Source organism: Panicum virgatum, chromosome 5K (genome assembly GCF_016808335.1).
Source record: "Panicum virgatum strain AP13 chromosome 5K, P.virgatum_v5, whole genome shotgun sequence".
In the NCBI taxonomy this organism is placed as follows: Eukaryota; Viridiplantae; Streptophyta; class Magnoliopsida; order Poales; family Poaceae; genus Panicum; species Panicum virgatum.
The window spans coordinates 50,195,745-50,218,344 of NC_053140.1; the positions used below are offsets into that span (position 1 = coordinate 50,195,745).

At 48.5% G+C, this 22,600-nt stretch overlaps 1 protein-coding gene across 1 annotated transcript; it reads left to right on the forward strand.

Moving 5' to 3' along the window:
• Window positions 1-6,634: 6,634 nt before the first annotated feature.
• Window positions 6,635-20,133, forward strand: LOC120708211 (casein kinase 1-like protein HD16). Its single transcript, XM_039993337.1, has 17 exons — window positions 6,635-6,822; window positions 7,475-7,893; window positions 9,424-9,549; window positions 9,653-9,726; window positions 15,727-15,796; window positions 15,879-15,934; window positions 16,014-16,085; window positions 16,168-16,262; window positions 16,444-16,513; window positions 16,587-16,716; window positions 16,964-17,179; window positions 17,270-17,400; window positions 17,879-18,053; window positions 18,140-18,230; window positions 18,728-18,885; window positions 19,130-19,318; window positions 19,535-20,133. Exons 2-17 carry the CDS (start codon window positions 7,510-7,512, stop codon window positions 19,592-19,594), a joined length of 2,097 nt encoding a protein of 698 aa, XP_039849271.1. The 5' UTR covers window positions 6,635-6,822; window positions 7,475-7,509; the 3' UTR covers window positions 19,595-20,133.
• Window positions 20,134-22,600: the final 2,467 nt, after the last annotated feature.

Here is a 22,600-nt window from a genome sequence, read left to right on the forward strand (position 1 = left end):
AGAGTGGGCAAGAGACAACCAGATTTTTTTCCCCATAGCGTCGATGTGTTGGCACACACCCGTAATCCACGTTGTGACACTCACTAAGTGTCTTGTCACCTCCCATGTCACCGAGTCGAGGGCACTCACTAAGAGTCTCCATTCACCATCCCGGCGTGGTGGAGCTCAAGCCACGTACAAACTTCTTCGAGCTCCCACAATCCTTGGCAAGCTCCGGAAGAAACACCTCAATCACCAAGATCGCCTAGGTGTTGCCAATCACCAAGAGTAACAAGCTAGGGCCTTCACTTGAGCAAGAACTGATCACCAAGAATGGATGCACACAAGCTTCTCTCTACTCAAGTCCTTAGTCTTGCTTTTTGAATGATTGAATGAACAAGTGTGTGAAAGATGAAGCTCAAGGTGGCTCTCAACAATAGTATGAGTGTATGAATGTTGCATGGTGTCAAGAGAGAGCAAAATGACCCATTGGAGGGGTATATATAGGCAGCTCACACGAATAGAGCCGTTGAAGAAAAGCTGCCAGAAAAGTACGCAACGCCGGTTAATCCGACGGCCCTCCAATAGTCAACGTCGGTTTAACCGATGAATGTAAACTGCCCATTTGGAAAACTAGCCGTTACAACTCGGGCAGATTAACCGACGTATCATCGGTTTAACCGGTGAGTGTAGTTGTCCACTGATCAACTGAAAAACCAACACTCTGGACAACTGCACCGACGTTAACTCAAATCCATCGTCGGTTTAACCGGTGAGTTTAACTTCTGAAATCCCTGGAAAAACCAACTCACTGGACAATTGCACCGACGTTAAATTTCAAATATCGTCGGTTTAACCGGTGAATGTAATCTTGAAACACCCTGGAAAACCAACGTTCTGGACAACTGCACCGACGCTAATTTCAAATATCGTCGGTTTAACCGGTGTATGTACTTTTCCAGACTCTGATAACTGCGTTTAACCGACGTATGGAAAAATGGAGTCGTCGGTTAAACCGGTGTATAGACTTTTTCTGATTTGAGTCTTGAATGAAATCCAAATATTCTTGAGATATAAGTTGAAAACCACTTATTTGAACTTCTTAGAACCTGAGTGACCATAGTGTGCATCCATTTTTGATTGACTATGTCCATGCTCAAGTTACTTTAGCCTTAACCCCTCTTAATAGTGCGACCTCTACAAAACTATAAAACATATACTAATCTAAGTGTCCTTCTCAACCTTACGACACTTAGGACTAGAAAGATCCTTAGTCTTGTTATATATATGAGTTGAATACCGAGATCGCCTTTTTGAATAATGAAATTGAGGGGCCTCTTTAACATATGATCAAATGAGCGATAATGTTTCATTAAGCTGCACAAACTCATTAGTCACAATAATGGTTGTCATTAATCACCGAAACAAACCTTGAGGGCCTAGATGCTTACACACGTATATGGGCCAGGCCAGTTTGGCCCATTGAGCTAGTCTGATATGAGCTAGCTGGAAAAAGTCCTAACTAACTCCCTGAACTTATGGCCGAGTCCGAATTTCCTCCCTGGACTCGAAAACGTTCGAACTGGCTCCTCCGAGTCCTGATACCGGGTAACTTACCTCCCTGGCCGGGTTTGAAGGTAGTTTCGTCCCATCTGGTGCCACGTCGATGCCACGCAGCCTTTATGACGTGGCACGGGCCCACATGTCAGGTGCCGCCGCACCAACACCCCCCGCCGCCGTATGCTGCCTATCCGATTCCCCATTCCCCTTTCTTTCCCAAACCCTAGGTGACGCTCATGCTGTGCTCCATTCTTTCTCCCCCAGTGACATCTCGTCGGGTGGTGCGTCTCTCGACGGCGGCGTGCGCGGATCCTCGACGGGTGGATCTACAGGGACGTGGGTGGTGGGTAAAGGCGTCGCCATCGGTGGGGAAAGTAACCGCCGGCGGTTGAAACGGTGAGTCCTCGATGCATGTTCCCTGCGACGGATTAGGAATAAGCAATGCTCCTATTGTGGATCTACGTAGTGGATCCACTAATGTAGGCACCTTTTCGCTAGATCCGAGGATATTTGTTGTAGATGTTTAATGGGAGGCTTCGGTGGAGGTGTATTTTGATCTTGAGTTGGCAATATTAAAATCTTGTGTCGGTCTTGATTACTGGTGTGTGATACTGAGCATGTCGTTGTTGTTAATTGCATGTAGGTAGTGACTATTCTGTTGGAGTCATGGATCTTCTAGATATGCTGGCAGTGAGGTTCCATTTTGGAGGTCATTTTGTCAACCATGAGAATAAGAGGGAGTATATTGGAGGCAGAGAAGCAATGTCCTATATTGATAGGGACAAGGTATCTTTACCAGAGGTAGTAGGGCACCTGCGCGACCACTTGAATGTCTTTGAAGGAGTTCTGCTGCATTGGTTGTTTCCTGGAATGGAACTACATGATGGCCTGCGTGTTTTGGTTGATGATAGGGCTTGTCAATTTATGTCAGACAGCATTGTTGAACTAGGGGTTGCTGATATTTTTGTTCAGGATGCTCCAGTGGAAAATGGTTCTGGTAATGATTCAGATAGGGAGAGGAATGTCAGTGATTTTGAGGATGAGCTTGTGGATATGCAAGAGAAAATGTCCAAAGATGACTGTGTTGAAGTAATGACAGAGGAGAAGCCGAGCAGGAGAAGACAACAAAGTAGGGAAGAAGTTGAGAAGCAAATTAAGCGGATGCAAGAATTTTATAGGAGTCCCAGCAAGAAAGGAAAGAAAGTCATTGTTGCAATGCCATCCAACAAAGATGATGTGTCTGCTGAGTCAGAAGATAGTGATTACATGCCTGGTGATGATTGTTCCTCAGAAGAAGATGATGAAGCTGCTGATATCTTGAGAAAATTCAGAGCTTTCAAGAAGAAGTTGAGGAATGGTGAAATGGCTACACTTGATGATGTGCTTCTGGGCAGTCAAGCTTCAAAGGGAACTCAAGAAGAGGTTGAAAGTGAAGGATATGGTACTCCATATTGAGAATCAAATGTTGAAGACTCAGTTGATGAGCTAGGCAGTGATGGAGAGTTAAGGCAGAAGAAGGAGCACTATAGGAGGTTCAAGTCAAGTGATGATGTCCCAAAATTTGAGCTGGGGATGAAGTTCAGTGGTAAGAAAGAATTCAAAGAGGTTATCATAAGGTACTGTTTGCATGAAATAAAGGTTGTCAATTTCATCAAGGATGAGACAACTAGAGGCAGGGCTAAATGTGACTGGGCTCATTGTCCTTGGGTGTGTTTGTGCTCTAGGAACTCAAGGACAACAAGCTGGCAAGTTGCCACATTTAAAGATGAGCACACATGTTCCATCAGGGTCTGCTACAATACAGCTGACTGCATATGCTCCAAATTCAGCAGCAACACCTACTGTTACTATCAATGTGAGGTCTGGATCAGCTTCAGCAACATGTTCAGCCCAAGAACCACCAAAGAAGAAACAAGTTAGGAAGAGGGCCACTGCACCAGGCCCTATGCTTCTTCTTCCTCCTTGTGACACCGCAAAGCTGTGAAGTGATTGATCTGTTCATTATGTATACCAAGCTGTATGGTTGAATGTGTGCTGTATGGTTGAATGTGTACTGTATGCCAAAACGGAATGGCTGTTTGTGTGATGTGTGTGCCAGACTGTATGGCTTATTGGGTGATGTGTGTGCCAAACTTTATGGCTTATTGGTTGATGTCTGTGCTGTGTGCCAAACTGAATGGTTGTTTGTTTTGTGTTTTATATGGCAAACACTATGGTCTTGTGTTTTATATGCCAAAGCGTATGGCACCATGTTATTATGTGCATTGGTTGTGCTTTTCAGCGACATGACATGAACATTTTTTCAACACTAGTTCAACAACATACACAACATCACACAATGACAACTTTGCTTCCAGCACAATCTAGTTGCATTCCACCATTCCATTTCAATTCAGTTCAGAGAGGCCACGTGGTGCCATTACACGATCCACAAAACAAGTTACCAAACAACACATACTAACAGGTTCCAGTATAGATCACTTGTCAATACTACAACACAGACCTACCATCCAGATCATTGCCATGCCTAACATGAACTTACTAAAACCACTACTTCCTGGTGCATCAGTACCAAAAGACTTCTAACAATGCTGGATCCTAACCTAGGCGCATGAAAACTGCTGCAGCAGCAGCAGCAGCTGGAACAGCCAATCCAATCAGCAAGACCGTTTTCATCAAAGGCTTCTGCGCCGAAGTCTTGTTCGCAGCTTTCAGAGCTTGATTCTCCACCTTCAGGGCACTAATTTCCTCCTTCAGTTGCTCCATCTTCACCACGGCATCCGCAAGAGCAGCCTTCAGCTCCACCCTTTCACGCTTCAAACCCCAAACGGTGTCACGGAGGTCGACGAGCAAGCCACGGATGAACTCATCAATAGGCCCTTCAAACCATCCCATGAAATTGCAACCTCCAGACTGCAGCTCCAACACAAACAGAGGTGCATTTAAGATCAACTCGGCAAAGTCAACTAAATCCACTCCAAAACTCCAACTTACCCGCGCATTGTAGCACTTCAAATACCTCCTTCCCGGATTGTCATCGCTCCAGGAGATCCAGAGCGCAGCCTTCCTGCCGCACTGGCAGAGGACGGACGGCTCGTAATCGAATGGCCCTCTGCGATATGGGATAGGTGAATAGCGGCGCATGCCGTCGCCGCTCGACAAGCCGTGACCGGGGCTGGAGCTCACCGAAAGCGACATCCCACAAGGATTCGAGCTCGCTAGGGTTTCGGAGGAATGGGGAATGGCGGACGATGCGGCTCGCTAGGGTTCCTAGGGTTTGGGAAAGAAAGGGGAATGGGGAATCGGATAGGCAGCGGACGGCGGCGGGGGGTGTTGGTGCGGCGGCACCTGACATGTGGGCCCGCGCCACGTCATAAAGGCCGCGTGGCGTCGACGTGGCGCCAGATGGGACGAAACTACCTTCAAACCCGGCCAGGGAGGTAAGTTAAACGGTATCAGGACTCGGAGGAGCCAGTTCGGACGGTTTTCGAGTCCATGGAGGAAATTCGGACTCGGCCATAAGTTCAGGGGGGTAAATAGGACTTTTTCCGAGCTAGCTTGGCTAGTTTCCACCGGCCAAGTTGGGCCAGGTTATAACCATAAATCAGGCCGGTCAGAGCCAAGCGGCCCACCACAAAATCTTGTCCCCTGATATTTTCAGCTATAAATTGGGCCGGTGTTTTCATCTAGTCGTCCTGATAGTCGTCCTATGATTAGGAATTCCGTTAACTTTTAACGACTCAGAAAAGAAATCCTTACAAAAATATGTTTTGCTTTCATACAATTTGGTTCCTTTTTGTTTTTAATGTTCATCTTAACTATATTTTTTTTGAACGGAACTTTTCATTTCATTAACTCATAGACTCAGCAGAATGTTGGCCACCAGATCCTCGAGCCCCTCGGAACAAGGAAGTACCTTCAGGACACTTATCCCACGAGCCGTGACAGCGTGCGCAATTCTATTACAAGTTGTAGGGGAAAATAAAACTTTAAGCTCAGTAAACGAAGACATGATCCTGCATTTCAACTCATACAAAATGACCCCAATATTATATCTGAACACATACCCCCTTTTTTTTAAAAAAAGTAACACATACCCCTTTAATTTCGCTTAACTTTCCTCATGCTACGGTTGCAAGGGCACGCAAAATATACCACTGAACTAAATAAAACCGTATCGCCGCTGTGCTGCGCAGTGGAAGCAATCAGTCTGAAAAGGATAAGCGTATGCGCCGATGTGCCTAGAAAGAAAGACAGGCAAGTGCGTGATATAGATAGATATCTCACACCCTGGCTGACCATTTTAGCCCTCTCCCTCTACTAAGAGATTACTTTGACTCACACAAGTCAGAGTGTCCTACCCGTTCAAAAATTAGAAGTCATTAGCACAAAAGCGGCATATCGATTAAGAACCCATACAACCATACCCCAAATTATGCACTCCAAAAATAAAACAGTGCCAATATTTTTAGTAAAACTACAGAGGCTGTGTTTAGATGGAGGGAAAAGGATGCGAAAAGTCACATCGGACACTGTAGCGCACTGTAGCATTTTTCGTTTGTTTGTGGTAAATATTGTCCTACCATGACCTAACTAGGCTCAAAAGATTCGTCTCGCAACGTACATCAAAACTATGCAATTAGTTTTTTATTTACCTACATTTAGTACTCCATGCATGGGTCATTTGTTATATTTAATGTTTCGATGTGATGGAGATGTGATGGAAAGTTTGGATTTTGGAGGGGTTTTTGAGGGATCTAAACACACCCGGAGCATGTAATCTCCCCAAAACATACTTGAGAGCGAGGTCAAAATCCGGTCGACAAAGATGGGCAAAAGTAGAAATGCACACGCTTCGCGGCGGTAGGAGGGACGGTGAGACAGACGACCATTCCCAGCTTTAAAAAAATCTTACTACTGGTACAGCTGACCGGACCTGGACGGAGGGCCCCACCGAGCATCGCACGTTATCCATGGCGCCTCGAGCACGGCCCCGGCGGCCGGCGCATCGTGGCCCTCGGATCCGGCCGAGCTCGCATGCAAGCGCACTCCCTGCCTTCAAAACGGAGGGACGGGGAAATTAAACAACGCGATTACGGGAAGGCTTCAAAAAGCCAGCACTCCTCCTCTCCCTTCCAGACAGCCAGCCAGCCAGCCACAGCGCAGCGGTGTGTGTCTGCGGGAGAGACCAAACACCAACCTCCCACCATCCCGACCCATCCCTCCCCGCATCCCCACCTCGCCGCCGCCGCCGCTGCCGCCCGCACGGTCTCTTCTCCCGAGGTAAGCGACGGATCCTTCCCCTTCACCCGTTCCTCCTCCGGGGCCGATCGCCGGGCGCCGCGTCACAGATTGGCTACCGTGTCGGCGGCGGCGGCGGCGGAGGACGCAGTGGCGGGCGCGGACCGATCTTAGCGGCCGTGGCGTCTGATCGCGCTGCGATCGCTCCGGCGCCCGCCGATCTCCCCGTTTCGCGGCGGAAAATTTGGTGGCGGCGCCTGTCTTCGCGGTTGCTGTCGATTACGGTAGCCTTTTTTTGGTGGGGCGCTCCCGGGCGGGTTTCGATGGGGTTGTGAGGTATCTGCGTGCGTCGATCGCTCGTGTTTTGATCATTTTCGAGGAATATGTGTCGAGGAGATTGGGATAGGATTTTTTTTTGGGGGGGGGGGGGGGGAGGGACTGTTGGGAAATCTCATGTCGTGGCTTGCGTTGATTGTTTGGCCGCAAATGGGATAAGGTTCAGGACGTCGTGTGTGTCCTAGATGGCAATTGCAAATAAGTAAAGGCTTGTTTATGCATGCCCGATCAGTAGTTGTTTATCCAGGATGTGTTTTCTAATGCTCCCAGTGATATTTTCTGTTTTACGAGTTGGTTGTAGAATGTAGTACCGGTGTGTTGACGACTTACTGGTGCTGCTGTGGTTTTCGATTGGCAGATTCGTTGGCGATTGGAAGTGCATGGGGAGAAAGGATGCCAGAGTTGCGTAGTGGAGTCCGGCAATCTCGGTTGAGGGCAAAGAAGGTTCAGGATCTCGTGGCACAGGACCCTACGGACAACTTGGTTGCTGCAGCACCTACGGTGGCAGGAAGGCGTGGTAGAGGAAGGGGTGGTAGGGGTGGAGGGAGAGGAGCAGCACGGGGAAGGGGAGGAAGAGGGCGAGGTGTTCCGGTGATTGACTTGGACCCCGACCAACCTTGTGGGGTTTTTCCAGGAGCTGCTCTGGGTGGTCGTGCTGCAGGTAGGGCACAGCCCATTGAGGAATTTGCTGATAGGGCTTTGAAGATGGATGGTGGGAGTGCTGAGAAGATTGCTGGCGGTGAAGATGATGGGACTGTAACCCCTGTCCCAGAGAAGGTACATTTTTCATACGCACTTTTGCATCTTGTGAGTGTATCTTCACTTGCATGCTTTCGGTATCGGTATTATTTCTTGCCATTGAGGTTAATGTTTGGCAGTGAAGTTATCTTAGAAAATGGGATAATAGTGAAAATATAGTTTGTGGCCAGGTGTCATGTGGCACTCGGCCTTATAAATGAATGTAATTCAGCTGTGCCTATTTTCCACGCAGCTATTTGTTTTACATCTCTGAGACCTACATATAGCAACTATTTTACATCATCATAAGCAAATGACAAACAATGCAGCATCTTCTTACTTACTCAATCGTCTTTGCCATGGTTATATCTGAAATAAATATTTTGCAATTTCTAATGGAAATAAGTGAATCAAATGCTCATATAGCCATATTTATATGCTCAATCCTTAGCTAGAGGTCTAGCTATTACAATTTCTGGGATAGCTCGTGGGTCCAAGATGTAGTAACCTAAAGAAGTTAGGAGTGCGTTAGAAAACAGAAAATTATGGATTCAAGATGGGCGGATATCATTTTCATGAGGAAAACAGTTCTGTCCTTTAACATTAGATTGCTTAATGTGTTGCTTGGTAATTAGATGCTGTCTGTCACATGTGTGACATGGTAGGTGCAGAAGCCTACATTCATGTTTCATCTGTTTCTGAGGCCACTTCCATGGAATTCTTCATGATCCCTTCCTAGTGATATAAGTGTCTGTAGATGCAGTTGCTTTAGAGACTTAATTTAGTCAGGTGAAAGTGGCATGGCTGGTTCTAATGTTCTATTGCCCAGCATTTACCACTAATCTTGCTTGGCAAGGTTGGCCAAGGCAAAGCTTGCTACTGGAGGAAAGACATTTTGGCTATCCCTCAAAAGCTAGGAAATCCTTGCCCAAATACAAACTGAGAATGGGAACCAACCATACTTTGTTGTCCACTTACTAGGTAAGGCAAGGCAGGGTGGGCAAGGGAACCAAATGTGACCCTAATTTAGATTAAAAGTAAGCTCAGATAATTTTTTGGTTGCTAGGTGAGTTAGAAGGGAAGTGGACCCCTTCCAGATGTCGCTATAAAACCTATGCATCTGCAGATTACAGTATTCGACATCAAAGTATTAAAATTGAGTTCTAACTAGGATTTGCTATAAAAGATATAGTCAACTCACATCTTTCATCAGCTTTTGAGCAATCTAAAGCTTGATATATCTGACTACCTGTAGCTGTCAGATATCACTTTTACTACATCTAGTAAAAAAATAATCTACTATGGGAGATAACCACTTATACCTCAAATTCTAGCATGCCTTTTTTGTTCACTCTACTTGGAAGATGTAAATTCATCGATTAAAACTTGAGAATCTTACCAATGAATGCCTGTATTGCTTAAGTCAGGGTGTACTTCAGGTTCATGGGATTATGATTTAGTAATATATATTTTGTTAGCTGGTTAGAACTTATGACTCTGGCCAGTGATGTAAAAACATTTAGAACTGCAAGTGTGCAACCGAGTTTGAACATAAATAATCTTTCGCAGGTTCAAGTAGGTCATTCTCCGCAATACAAGGTAGAGCGGAAGTTGGGCAAAGGTGGTTTTGGTCAAGTTTATGTTGGCAGAAGGATTTCTGGAGGAACAGAGCGTACCGGACCTGAAGCTTACGAGGTTTATATCCATCCCGCCGCCCCCCCCCCCCCCCCCCCTCCCCGAGTGTGAAGAGTATCCTCTTATATGACAAGAATACTAACACATGGCTTACCGACTGCAGGTTGCTTTGAAATTTGAGCACCGCAACAGTAAGGGTTGCAATTATGGCCCTCCATATGAGTGGCAAGTTTATAGGTAATTACATTATATTAATTTGTGTAGGAGGGAAATAATGGATGACATTCCTCCAACCCTAGAAGGGTGGGTATATATAATTCCTATACATGGGCCTCTAGATGGGCCTTTATACATGGGCTCACATATACACCAACACCCCCCCGCAGTCTGAACTACCAGCGCAACGGTGTTCAAGACTGACAACAAGAAAGCCAACATCCCCCCGCAGTCTGAACTACCGGTGTAGCGGTATTCAAGACTGGACAAGAAGAGAGTACAAAGAGAGTACAAATGACAAATACCTCACCGGAGCCACAACTAGCCACCGGCTACGTTGAGGCTGGAACGAAACTCCGAGAAGGTCGAGGAGGGCAGTCCCTTGGTGAAGATGTCAGTAAACTGGGAGGTAGTCGGGACATTGAGTACCCGAACATCGCCAATGGCGATTCTGTCGCGCACGAAATGCAGGTCGATCTCCACATGCTTCGTCCGCTGATGCTGGACGGGGTTGGTGGAGAGATACACGGCGCTGACGTTATCGCAGTAGACGAGTGTGCTCTTGGCGAGCGGGCTATGGAGCTCCGCCAACAGCTGTTGTAGCCAGGATGCCTCCGCCACGCCGTTAGCGACAGCCCGGTACTCCGCCTTAGCACTGGAGCGGGAGACAACCGGCTGCCGCTTGGACAACCAGGAGACCAAGTTGCCGCCCAGGAAGACGGCGTAGCCGGAAGTGGAGCGACGAGTGTCTGGGCAGCCAGCCCAGTCAGCGTCAGTGTAGACAACCAGCTCAGCAGAGGACGAGCGGTGAAGAACCAGGCCGAGGTCCACTGTGCCACGGACGTACCGGAGGAGACGCTTCAGCGCAGCAAGGTGTGACTCCCGGGGATCATGCATATGGAGACAGACATGCTGAACAGCGTAGGTGAGGTCCGGCCTGATGAAGTTGAGGTACTACAAAGCGCCGGCCAGACTCCGGTAGGCAGTAGGATCAGCCACCGGATCACCCAGATCAGCAGACAGCTTCGCCTAAGTGTCGACAGGAGTGGAGCAGGGCTTGCAATCAGTCATCCCAGCCCATTCCAGAATATCAAGTGTGTATTGCCGCTGGTGAAGGAGAAGACCAGACGGACGAGGCTCAACAGTGACGCCCAAGAAGTGGTGGAGCTGACCAAGATCCTTCAGAGCGAACTCTTGCTGCAGAGAGATGACACTATGAAGCAAATGCTGACTGGAGACTGTGAGCACAATGTCATCGACATAGATCAGCAGATAGGCAGTCTCATCCCCACGGCGGTAGATGAAGAGAGACGTGTTAGACTTGGCCTCGGTGAACCCCAATGTCAGCAAGAACGTGGCGAACCGAGAGTACCAAGCCCGAGGAGCCTGCTTCAGACCATAGAGAGACTTGTTGAGCCGGCAGACCATATCCGGACGACTCGAGTCCACAAATCCCGCCGGCTGAGAGCAGTAGACAGTCTCTGACAGAGTGCCGTGAGGAAACACATTCTTCACATCCAGCTGGTGCACAGGCCAAGAGCACGAGAGCACAAGCGAGAGAACCGTGCGCACAGTAGCAGGCTTGACCACTGGACTGAAGGTCTTATCATAGTCCACACCAGGCCGCTGGGTGAACCCCCGGAGAACCCAACGAGTCTTGTAGCGCTCCAGTGTGCCGTCAACCCGACGATTATGCGTCCAGATCCACTTGCCAGTCACCACATTGCAACCAGACGGGCGCGGCACGAGGTCCCACGTCTGGTTGGCGAGGACAGCCGCGTACTCTTCTTCCATCGCGTGACGCCAGTGAGGATCCGCCAAGGCGTCGCGGACAGAGGAGGGTACCGGCGTGGCTCTCCCTCGATGGCGGAGAGAGTCGCGGCCTGAGACGCCATCCGCCGAGTCACCATGGGATGGATATGCCGAGGATCCCGATGGATGACTGGCGGGTGGTACACCTACGGCTCGGCTCGAGAGGGAGCCGGAGGAGGCGGCGGCGGCGACGGCTCCGGTGTAGGCGTCGCAGGAGGCGGCGCCGGTGTCCGCGCGCGGCACGACCAGAGGTCCGGGGGCCGCGCGTTGCGCGACTGCGGGCACCGGAGCCTCGCTTGGCGCAGCAGGGATCACCGGAAGCGGTGCCGGTGTGCCGGGAAAACCTGCAGGGAAAGGACAAACATGTAACGGTGGCTGAACCACCGGGTCAGTCGGAAACAGAGATTCCAGCTCGGGGTCAGGAAAAGGAGTGGAGGAGGTGGAGTAGGGGAAATCCGACTCGTCAAAGACGACGTGTCGGGAGATCAGGACGCGGCGAGAGGTGAGGTCAAAGCATTGGTACCCCTTGTGGTCAGGGGAGTAACCGAGGAACACACAACGAGTCGAGCGGGGCGCTAGCTTATGGGAAGCGGTGGCGGAGGTGTTAGGGTAACACGCACACTCGAAGACCCGAAGGTGGTCGTAGCGAGGAGGGGTACCGAAGAGAGCGTGGTGTGGAGTGGGAGCAGGAGAAGCAGTGGACGGAAGACGGTTGAGCAGGTAGGTGGCGGTGTGCAGGCTCCCAGCCCAGAAGCGCGGGGACAGAGAGGCCTGGATCAGAAGGGTGCGCACGACGTCGTTCGTCGTGTGAATCATCCGCTCAGCCTTGCCGTTCTGAGGAGAGGTATACGGACAAGACATACGCAGCTGAACACCCCGAGAGAGGAAGAAGGAACGGGAGGTGGAGTTATCGAACTCCCGTCCGTTGTCACACTGGACGGCCTTAACGGTGAGGCCGAACTGAGTGGACACCCAGGCAAAGAAGTGGAGGAGGGTGGGGAAGGTCTCAGACTTGACGCGCAAAGGGAAAGTCCAAGAGTAATGAGAAAAATCATCCACCACGACCAGATAATATTTATAGCCAGACATGCTGAGTACAGGAGATGTCCACAGGTCACAGTGAATAAGATCAAAAGCATGCACATCATGCGAAGAAGAAGAAAACGGAAGTCTAACATGACGACCTAATTGGCACGCATGACAGAGGTGCTCAGCAAGAGCCCTAGTATATGGAACATCGGTACTACGACTGAGCTGAGCCAAGACGTCGCGGCCGGGGTGACCAAGCCGGTGGTGCCAGGTGGTGGAAGAAGGCGTCACGGCAAAAGCAGTAGTCAAAGAAGAAGAAGCCGAAGGCGGAGCAGCGAAATCAGGAAGCCGAAGAGTGTAAAGGGGGCCCCGGGCTGTCACATCGGAGGAGCGGACGCCGGGAAGCCGAATCCTTCACAGTAAGACCAAAAGAGTCAAATTCGATAGAACAGGAGTTGTCAGCAGTAAACTGGCGAATGGAAAGAAGGTTGTGAATCATATGAGGAGCAACAAGAACATTAGGAAGACGAGGAGCAGAACCCACAGCGGTGACAGGAAGGCAAGACCCATCACCAACCATGATGGAAGAAGGACAAGCGGGGTGTGGGGGTCGGATAGAAAAGAGGATACCGACGTCTGGGGTGGTGTGGAAGGAGGCACCCGAGTCGGCGATCCACTCGGTGCTGACCGGCGGCGGCAGCCCCATGGTGCTGAAGGACAGCGCCAGTGCGGCCTGGTCCCACCCCCCAGGTCAGGTCGGCTGCTGGCTGGGCTGAGCGGGCGGAGTCCAGGACGGCGCGAAGAGGGGAGCAGCGCCGGTGACCATGGCCGCCGGCTGGAGCTGAGGACGAGGCCCTCCCCCCGGACCCTGGAACGGCCACATCGAGATGCGCCCTGACCATTGGTTGCTGAAGGATGGCCAGGGCGTACCTCTAGGGGCAGGGGCAGGAGCCGGAGCCAGAGCCGGCGCGCCCCGACGGCTCCCACCAGTACTGGTACCCCCAGAAGCAGGGCCATCGGTGCCACCACCGCCACCACTTCTCCCTCGGCGACGACGTCCACGCCCCCCCTCCTCAGGTCTGCCCGGCGGGAGCAGCACCGAGCAGGGAGGTGGCAGGAGCAGCGGAGGCGGTCGGTGGAGCAGCAACGAGCGTGGAGGGGGTGGGCGAGGATGATCCGGGCGCGAGACCCTTGGTGTTCTCCTCGAGGGCGAGGTCGTCCCGGACCTGCAGGAAGGTGAGGAAGGGCCTCTGACGGGCGATCCAGCCCTTCAGGTGGTCGTAGGTGCTGCTCAGGCCCCGCAGGACATTGAGCACCAAGACCCGATCGGACACTGGATCCCCGAGGTCGTGAAGAGCATCGGCCATGCTCTTCATCCGCCGGCAGTACTCACCGACGGAGAGGTCCCCCTGCACGAAGGTGCGGAAGGTGGCATCGAGCTGGAGGGCGCGGAACTCGGTGTTGCCGAGGAACTGCCCCTCGAGCACCACCCAGGCCTGTCGCGCAGTGCCGCCGTGGGTCCTGACGAGGTCCTGAAGATCTAGGGAGATAGTCCCGAAGATCCAGGACATGGCGACGCTGTCGAGGCGCAGCCACGCCACGTCCTGTGCCTCGATCGGCGTGTCGAGGAGGACGTGGTCGTCGAGGGCGTAGCGGCGGAGGACGAGCAGGACCTAGTCCCGCCAGCGTCCGTAGTAGGAGGACGTCGGGTCGAGGACGGTGACCAGGGCCCTGATGTTCTGGACGCCAGCGGCCTGGAGGTGGAGCTGGGCGACCATGGGGTCGGTCGGGTCGTACCGGGCTCCAAATCCAGCGGGCGGGGCCTGGCGGGAGGAAGAGACGTCGGGCTCGGGGACGACGGGGTGGCCGGAGGAGATGCGGATGAAGCGCTCCGCCTCGGCGACCCGGAGAGCGGAGGCTTCGGCCGCGGCGCGCTCGCGCTCCCAGGCGAGGGCAGCCATGCGGACCTGCTCCTGGGCCGCCGAAGCCTCCGACTTGGCGGTGAGAGCGGCGGCGGAGAGCGGCGCATCCACAGGCGACATCCCAAGCCCGGTCCACGCAGCATCAGGCGCGGCGTCGGCGGCGGGCCGCTTGCCCGCAGCGACGGCGACATCCCAAGCCCGGTCCACGCAGCATCAGGCGCGGCGTCGGCGGCGGGCCGCTTGCCCGCAGCGACAGCGGCGCGGTGGGACGCAGCGGCGGCGGCGGGATCCTGCAGCAGCTGCGCCACGGCCTGCAGGACGGCCGGATCGACGCCCGCGGCCTGCAGCAGCTGTGCCGCGGCCCGCAGGGCGGCCGGGTCGACGGCGGCAGCGCGCTGCTGGCCCCCGCGCCAGCAGTTGCGGCGGCAGCGGGCAGCAGGGGGCCCTGCTGGGCGGCGTTCAGCAGGGGGCGGCGCAGGGGGGCCTGCTGGGCTGCGACGGTGGCCGGATCCGCGGCGGCGGCCTGCTGCAGGACGGGCTGCGCGACCAGGGCGGCGGCAGCTGGGCGCCAGTAGAGGAAGGGGAGGAGGAGGGAAGGGGAGGGAAGGAGGATAGAGGAGGGGGCGCCGGCGGCCGGCGGCCGGCTATGGCTTCCGGCGGCGGTGGCGGCTGGGAGAGAGGAGAGAGAGAGAGGGGCTAACCCTAGGCTCTGATACTATGTAGGAGGGAAATAATGGATGATATTCCTCCAACCCTGGAAGGGTGGGTATATATAATTCCTATACATGGGCCTATAGATGGGCCTCTATACATGGGCTCACATATACACCAACAATTTGATTGTTTCTATTACAATCTTACATGAATTTACGATTCATAAAGTAAAATGCACCTTAAAAAACGATGACACAAATCATTTTTATAGCTGTTTGGTTCAGTAGATATTGACTTATATTTTAACTAATGCACAAAATATTAATGGGCAAGTTACATCGATTGCTGTGTAAGGGTTCTTGCCCCTTTTTTCTTTAATATAATGATACACAACTCTCATGCGTGTTCGCGAAAAAAAATGTTACATTGATGGCTCCTTTTCGTTACTATTGGAACTCTGTCGTTTCTTCGTTGTTTTGCTTGTATAACAGCGTTCTGTAAATATGAAAGCAGTCTATCATATTGTTAGTGTTCGCTACTTTTGAGGATAAATCTTAGTAGTTAACCCCACTAATCTAATGATTGGTTGTGCATGTATTTAAAGTGCTCTGAACGGTTGCTATGGTGTACCTTGGGTTCATTACAAAGGCCGGCAAGGGGATTACTATGTTCTGGTTAGTTCTTATATATATATGCACAATTGAATACGAGTTTATATTACATAAGTTAAAGTAATAAACAATACAATTGTTACAGGTGATGGATATTCTAGGACCTAGCCTTTGGGATGTCTGGAATTCATTTGGGCAGACGTAAGATAACTATGTCCTATCTGCTTTTTTGGCTCAATATTTTCCTAAGCAGCTGACTGATCACCTATGTTTGATTCAGGATGACAGCTAATATGGTCGCTTGCATAGCTGTAGAAGCAATTTCTATACTTGAGAAACTCCATGCAAAAGGGTAACTATTGTATTTGCTGCCTTTTATTTGACCTACTGGTTCTCGTTATCTGTCTATATATTTATTGGTAATTTTCTGTCAGGTTTGTTCATGGAGATGTTAAACCTGAGAATTTTCTACTTGGCCAACCTGGATCACCTGATGAGAAAAAACTTTTTTTAATTGATCTTGGATTAGGTATGTCATGCCACTTGATATATTGTTTGCAAATATAAAAAATGACTCGACCAATTTTTCACACAAATCTGTGTTAATATTCTGTGCAGTATGTTTCACATGCCTTTAAACTTGATATATACCAATTCTGATGTACAATTCGAGCTAACAACTTATTCACACCTTCCATTTGCGCTGTCAGCATCTAGATGGAAGGAAGGAGGACCATCTGGGCAACATGTTGAATATGATCAGAAGCCAGATATTTTCAGGTTTGTTTTTTTTAACTCATTAATGTGCTTTTCATTTCCTTTCAATGCACTGACCTTACCCCTTTCTCAACAGAGGTACAATAAGATATGCTAGTGTCCATGCCCATTTAGGACGTACTGGTAGCAGAAGGGATGATCTGGAATCATTAGCATATACGTTGATATTTCTTCTCAGAGGGAGGTTACCGTGGCAAGGCTATCAGGTTTTTTATCTTTCTTTCGATGGAATTGTTGAATCACTCAATAAAAATATTCTTTTGGTTATTGACTATGTATTATGTTGACCTTCATATTCAGCGAACTAATTTGTCATATTTACGTGCCTGGAAAAACATTCTCTCTTTCTTTTGCCAATTCACAAGTATTATTTATTTACTGGGTCTAGTTTCTTTGTATGCTTGAATTGATATATAAATTGAGCTGCTGTTTGCGTACCGATTTATGTTGCAGGGTGAGAACAAGAGTTTTCTTGTTTGCAAGAAGAAAATGGCTACGTCTCCAGATCTACTATGCTGTTTTTGCCCACCTCCATTCAAACTCTTCCTGGAGTCCGTGACAAATATGAGATTTGATGAAGAACCAAATTACTCGAAGCTTATTTCCCTTTTCGATGAATTGATTGAGCCCCAGCATTTGAGGCCTATTAGAATTGATGGTGCATTAAAGGTTTGTTTTTTTTTACAATAGTTGTTGATGCATTTTTGCCCTTATTGTATATCTGGCTTAATTGTACAATTGATTATTTTTAATATGCAGGCTGGACAAAAACGTGGAAGATTGCTTGTAAATCTAGAAGAAGATGAGCAACCGAAGAAGAAAGTTAGACTTGGGAGCCCAGCAAACCAGTGGATTTCAGTTTATAACGCTAGAAGGCCCATGAAGCAGAGGTAACTAAGTGAATAATAGGTTTGTAGGGTGCATGTGTTATGGATCTAGTCATAATGCTCTCAATTTTGAAGTTGGACACTTTGTGTGGTAGTCCTTGCCCACGCTAAATAAAGCGGTATGGTGTGAACATAATTCGCTGATGTCAATAGGATAGCATTTTGATGGTTTAAGGATTAGATAGATGTTTGTATACAGTTCTGTGTGGACTTTTGTCCATGCAAGTACAGTTGTTTGAATGCGGAAAGACATGTTTTTGCTGGTCTTTGTTAAGGAGCAATAGTTACACAGTTTTGCTGCATTCAAGACTGCAGAAGTTTTATATTTACCAGCAAAGTATGTAAATTTTGTTCTTTGCCATTTTGAATGTTTAGAACAATACAGCTGAGCATTTGTACTTGTACTATTAATCAATAAGTTAAATGCACACCTATGGTGGTTATATGGCTTTGTTCTCTAAAATTCTTTCTTTCCTTTCAGATACCATTACAATGTAGCAGATGCCAGACTTCATCAACACGTAGAGAAGGGTAATGAAGATGGATTGTTCATTAGTTCAGTCGCATCTTCAGCAAACCTTTGGGCCCTCATTATGGACGCAGGAACTGGTTTCACATCTCAGGTTTATGAACTTTCACCCATATTCCTTCATAAGGTATGATCTCAATTCTCAACCATAGTGCTTTCCTAAGCAAGGCTACATTTTAAGTTCCAAGTTGCCTTTTCTTTGTTGCATTTTAGGATTGGATTATGGAGCAGTGGGAAAATAACTACTACATCAGTGCCATAGCCGGTGCAACGAACGGTAGTTCCTTGGTGGTCATGTCAAAAGGTCTGTCCTAATTGATGCTGACTATTGCTTGTATACGAAAAATCTTTCAGTTGTGTACTGTTGTCACTGGCCAAACATACACAGTTAAAATGCTCTATGCTGACTTGTGGATGCTGTGGCATGCAAAGAAAATTGTTATAGTTGGACAGTCTGGTGTTCACATTCTTGTTTGCTTTCTAGTTTCCAGATATGTTGCAAGAAAATGGTGAGAATACACACGAGAAAGCAAATCATGTGGATGTTTGATATGTCATACTTCTAAAATCGTGGCCTAAACCAGAAAGAATGAATGGAGATGTGCCTTTTCATACAGTTAGGTGTAGGCACAACTAGCACATGTTTTTGGATCAAAGTAATTGTTTTATGTGATTCTCTAGAGGTTCATATTTAGATATTTGGTTGTGGCCTTTCACTTGCCTTATCTGCATTCAATATCTAGGTATTTCTATTAAGAACTGCCACGAGTTACTCCCTGAACCTGTCTACTTTTTTTGCAGGAACTCCATACACTCAACAGTCTTACAAAGTTAGTGAATCATTCCCCTACAAATGGATCAACAAGAAATGGAAAGAAGGTTTTCATGTTACATCAATGACAACTGCAGGAAGCCGCTGGGGTGTAGTTATGTCGAGGAACTCTGGATATTCTGAACAGGTATTGTAGGGATCGATATTTTTTATCAATGCACAAGCCAAATGCATGTTTTGGATAAATTACCTGTCTAGCTATACGGCATATAGAACCATTTGGTATATGATAATTTCTGTTTTTTATAGGAATAAATTGACTCATTCTACAAGATATATATTGATATTCCTTTTGTAAACTTTATGTGTGTGCTTTACATGTTTGAAATCAATTTGATCTTGCTTTGTTTCTCTCTTATCATGTAATGCAGGTAGTAGAATTGGATTTTCTTTATCCTAGTGAAGGTATCCACCGACGATGGGAAAACGGGTATAGAATAACTTCTACAGCAGCCACTGGTGATCAAGCTGCTTTTATATTGAGTATACCCAAAAGAAAGTTGATGGACGAGACACAAGAAACCCTTAGAACATCAGCTTTTCCAAGCAACCATGTGAAGGTATGATCATATATTTTATTTATTGACTGCACTGTCAAAATTAGGTTGATTTATTTGGACCCTGAGTCTTAAACGTTGATGTGATTTTTTGTGAACTTGGCATGTCGATTTGCAGTTTCATTTTTGTAGTAATATTTTGCACCCTGAAGCAGGTGCTCAGAACACCCCATCTGGCATCTAACATCAACAATGTACTATGGATTTTTTTTTTTGCAGGAGAAATGGGCCAAAAATCTTTACATTGCTTCAATATGCTATGGCCGGACAGTGTCATGAGGCTTGCTCGGCACTTCATCCCAAATCGGGAGAGAACATATTCAGATGAGTAGATATCAGAAAAATCAGCAATTTTTGTTGCTGGTCTCTGTTACTCTGTATGTGTAGGTAAACTGGTCAAGATGAACCACCTTACCATGGCCAGAGTAGGAGCTCAAGAAAGAAAAGGAAGGTAGGTGGAAAGCAAGCAGCCAATAAGCAGGCGTGGAGGATGTACCCGGCTAGTGGCGGTGCAGACGCCGATGGTGTCAACTGTTTTGCATCAGCGTGTTTTGCACTTTTGCTTCGCTCCTGACTGCTGTGCAAGAGTAGACAGCTTGTAGCCTCCGTTCGGAGGCAAGTCAATCTGAGAACCCATTGTGTATAGCGTATCATGTCATTGCATTTTGTTTAGTGGAAGCCAAGTTCCACGTTTCTGGAACTCAGGAAATGCTAAGTTATTGTGTGAGGAGAACAAGTGTACTGATAAAATTCGGTGTATCGATTCCATTATTTGATAATTCTCATTGCAGTAATTAATGCAATAATGTTGCATGACTTATCATGGAATTACCTGTGCATTACTTATCAATTATCATCAACCCTGGAATGACATCTCAACGACCAGAGTACTAAACCAGATTACTACTTGCTGGTGGCAAGCGAGATAGAAGAAGAGTGGATAATCAGCGCACCTGGTTCCTCTAGGATTCACCGAACAAACAGCACACAGAATGAGGACGATCAGGATGAATAAACAGAACTTGTGGTCAGATTCCTTCGCTGCAGACACAGTTGCGCGGGCGGGAATGAGCCAGCAGGATCAAGACTAAAGACACGTATAGTTGGCCGAATGGGTCGTTGGGCACGAAACGGCACGGCACGATATATAGTCTGCATGGTTCCAGGAAATTAGGAAAATGAGGAAAAAAAGGAAATGAGGAAAATGAGCAGGGGGGACGTGGACTCACGGCGCGGCGCGCGGAGGGGAGGCCGCCGCCGAGGCTCGAGACGGCCGGGCTGCCGGCGCGGACCGCCCTGCCGTAGTGCTGTTCTTGGGCGACGGCTCCGGGGGTCGGGGTGGTGCGGTCGGGCGAAGGGACCGCTCGCTGCGCCCTCCTCGGCGACGGCGCCCGGGCTCGCCATTCCGACGAGGAGGGCGCCGATCAGGAGGAGCGAGGGGAGGCTGCCGACGGCGGCCGGGACGCCAGACGTCGCGATGTGGCTAAGCTATGCAGCGGCCGGCGCTGTGTGTGCAAGTGTGTTTTTTTTGGGGGGGGGGGGGGGGGGGGGGGGGGAGGGGGGGGGGCGGCGGCAGCGGCGGGGCGCGTACGAGGAGCTCGACTGCTGCTTTGGTCAGGCACTCGGGGGCTCGGGGCAGCGTCGATCAGTATGGGCCCGCGTGCGCTTTGTGCTTGTGTGGGACTGTGGCACAACCTCACCAGGAAGCCTTTCGCCGCAGGACTGGCATACGGGCGACGACGCATTATATTGTTTCACAATTGGGGAGGGCCGGCAGTCCGGCACGTTCGCGGCGCCTTCCGCCACCAAGTGCAGAAGTGTCGACAGGGCGTGGAGTTCATGAGAGGGCCGGCACGTTCGCGGCGCCTTCCGCCGCCAAATGCAGAAGTGTCGACAGGGCGTGGAGTTCATGAGAACCTGCCTCGCCCCGCGCCCCCAGCCGGGTCCGTGTCTCTCTACGCAGAGCCCTGACATTAAATTTTCATACGCACGTGTGGGCTTATCGTAAGCTTCCATTTTCGAATCAGGGGTTAGATGAATAGTGAGAAACTTAGAATAGATATAAAAAAATTTAGTGGTTAGATGAATATCGTGAAGGGGAAATGAATGGCTCACGTAACACTAAGGGTATCGCGACTACAAAGAAATTTTTTGATTTAACAAGCTCACTAGTGACAATTGCAGTAAATCATAAAATTAAAGCAAGAGATTGTGGCCTATATTAGTCATCTCCAAGAGTCTTTCTAAAATGTACTCTCTAAATCATCATTTAAAGAGTAATTTTAGTAAAAATCATTTTCTACATCTTTGTACTTTTCAACAGTTTTTCTATTTCTCACTCTCCATCTTTGGCTAGCGAAAAATCAGAAATAGAGGAGGTCTATATTTAGATATCCAATTGAAGAGGTTGTTAGATGTTAATTTTTAACCAAAATATCTATTCTAAAGATATAAAGAGTCTCTTGTAGATGCTCGTCTCCATCTTTTGTGGTGTCTTGTATAATACAAATTCGCGTCGATTAGGACTAAACAAAGTAACAAAATACTCTGTAATCTTTTCTATATTTATATCTATTTCTAAAACATGTAACAATTCCACTTAAATTTTTTTGTTCAGCTCATCTTGTATCATTGACATGCACGTGGGCTTTAATCCATACGTATGAGAGTCGGGCCCACCCTCCGTCCACGACTTGATCTCTACAAATAACGCATGGGCAACTATATATAGTATCTAATACTTACATCACTTTGTCTATAGCAACGTACGGGCACGATTTCCTAGCCTATATCTATACTACCTATATTTAAAGCATGTAACGTTTCCACCTAAATTTTTAGTTTGGTTCGCTTGTGTCATTAACGGGTAGACCTTAGTCCATTCCGTATACGAGTCGGACTAGCTCTTCGTTCATGACTCTATCACATAGATCCCTACAAATTAATTCATGAACAACCATACATATCTAATAGTTATATCAATTTTATCCTTACGGACGCACGGGCACAAATTACTTGACCAACTCAAAGCATGCCTAGAGTCTGTTTATTAATTCCAACATCTTGTTTTGGTTTACTTCCTGGTGGTTGTAGGCGAAATAATTTACTTGCAAGAGTCAACGCTAAATGCATGGATTGTTTAGTATATATGTTCTCCACTTTCCCTCATGTGAATGATCGTGTGTGTTGTCTTTTTTTTTACTCTATTGTGTGAGTTGTCTGTCATCATATATATACATAGACAAGTGTATTGTTATCATCATATTTAGTCTTATCTATAAACAT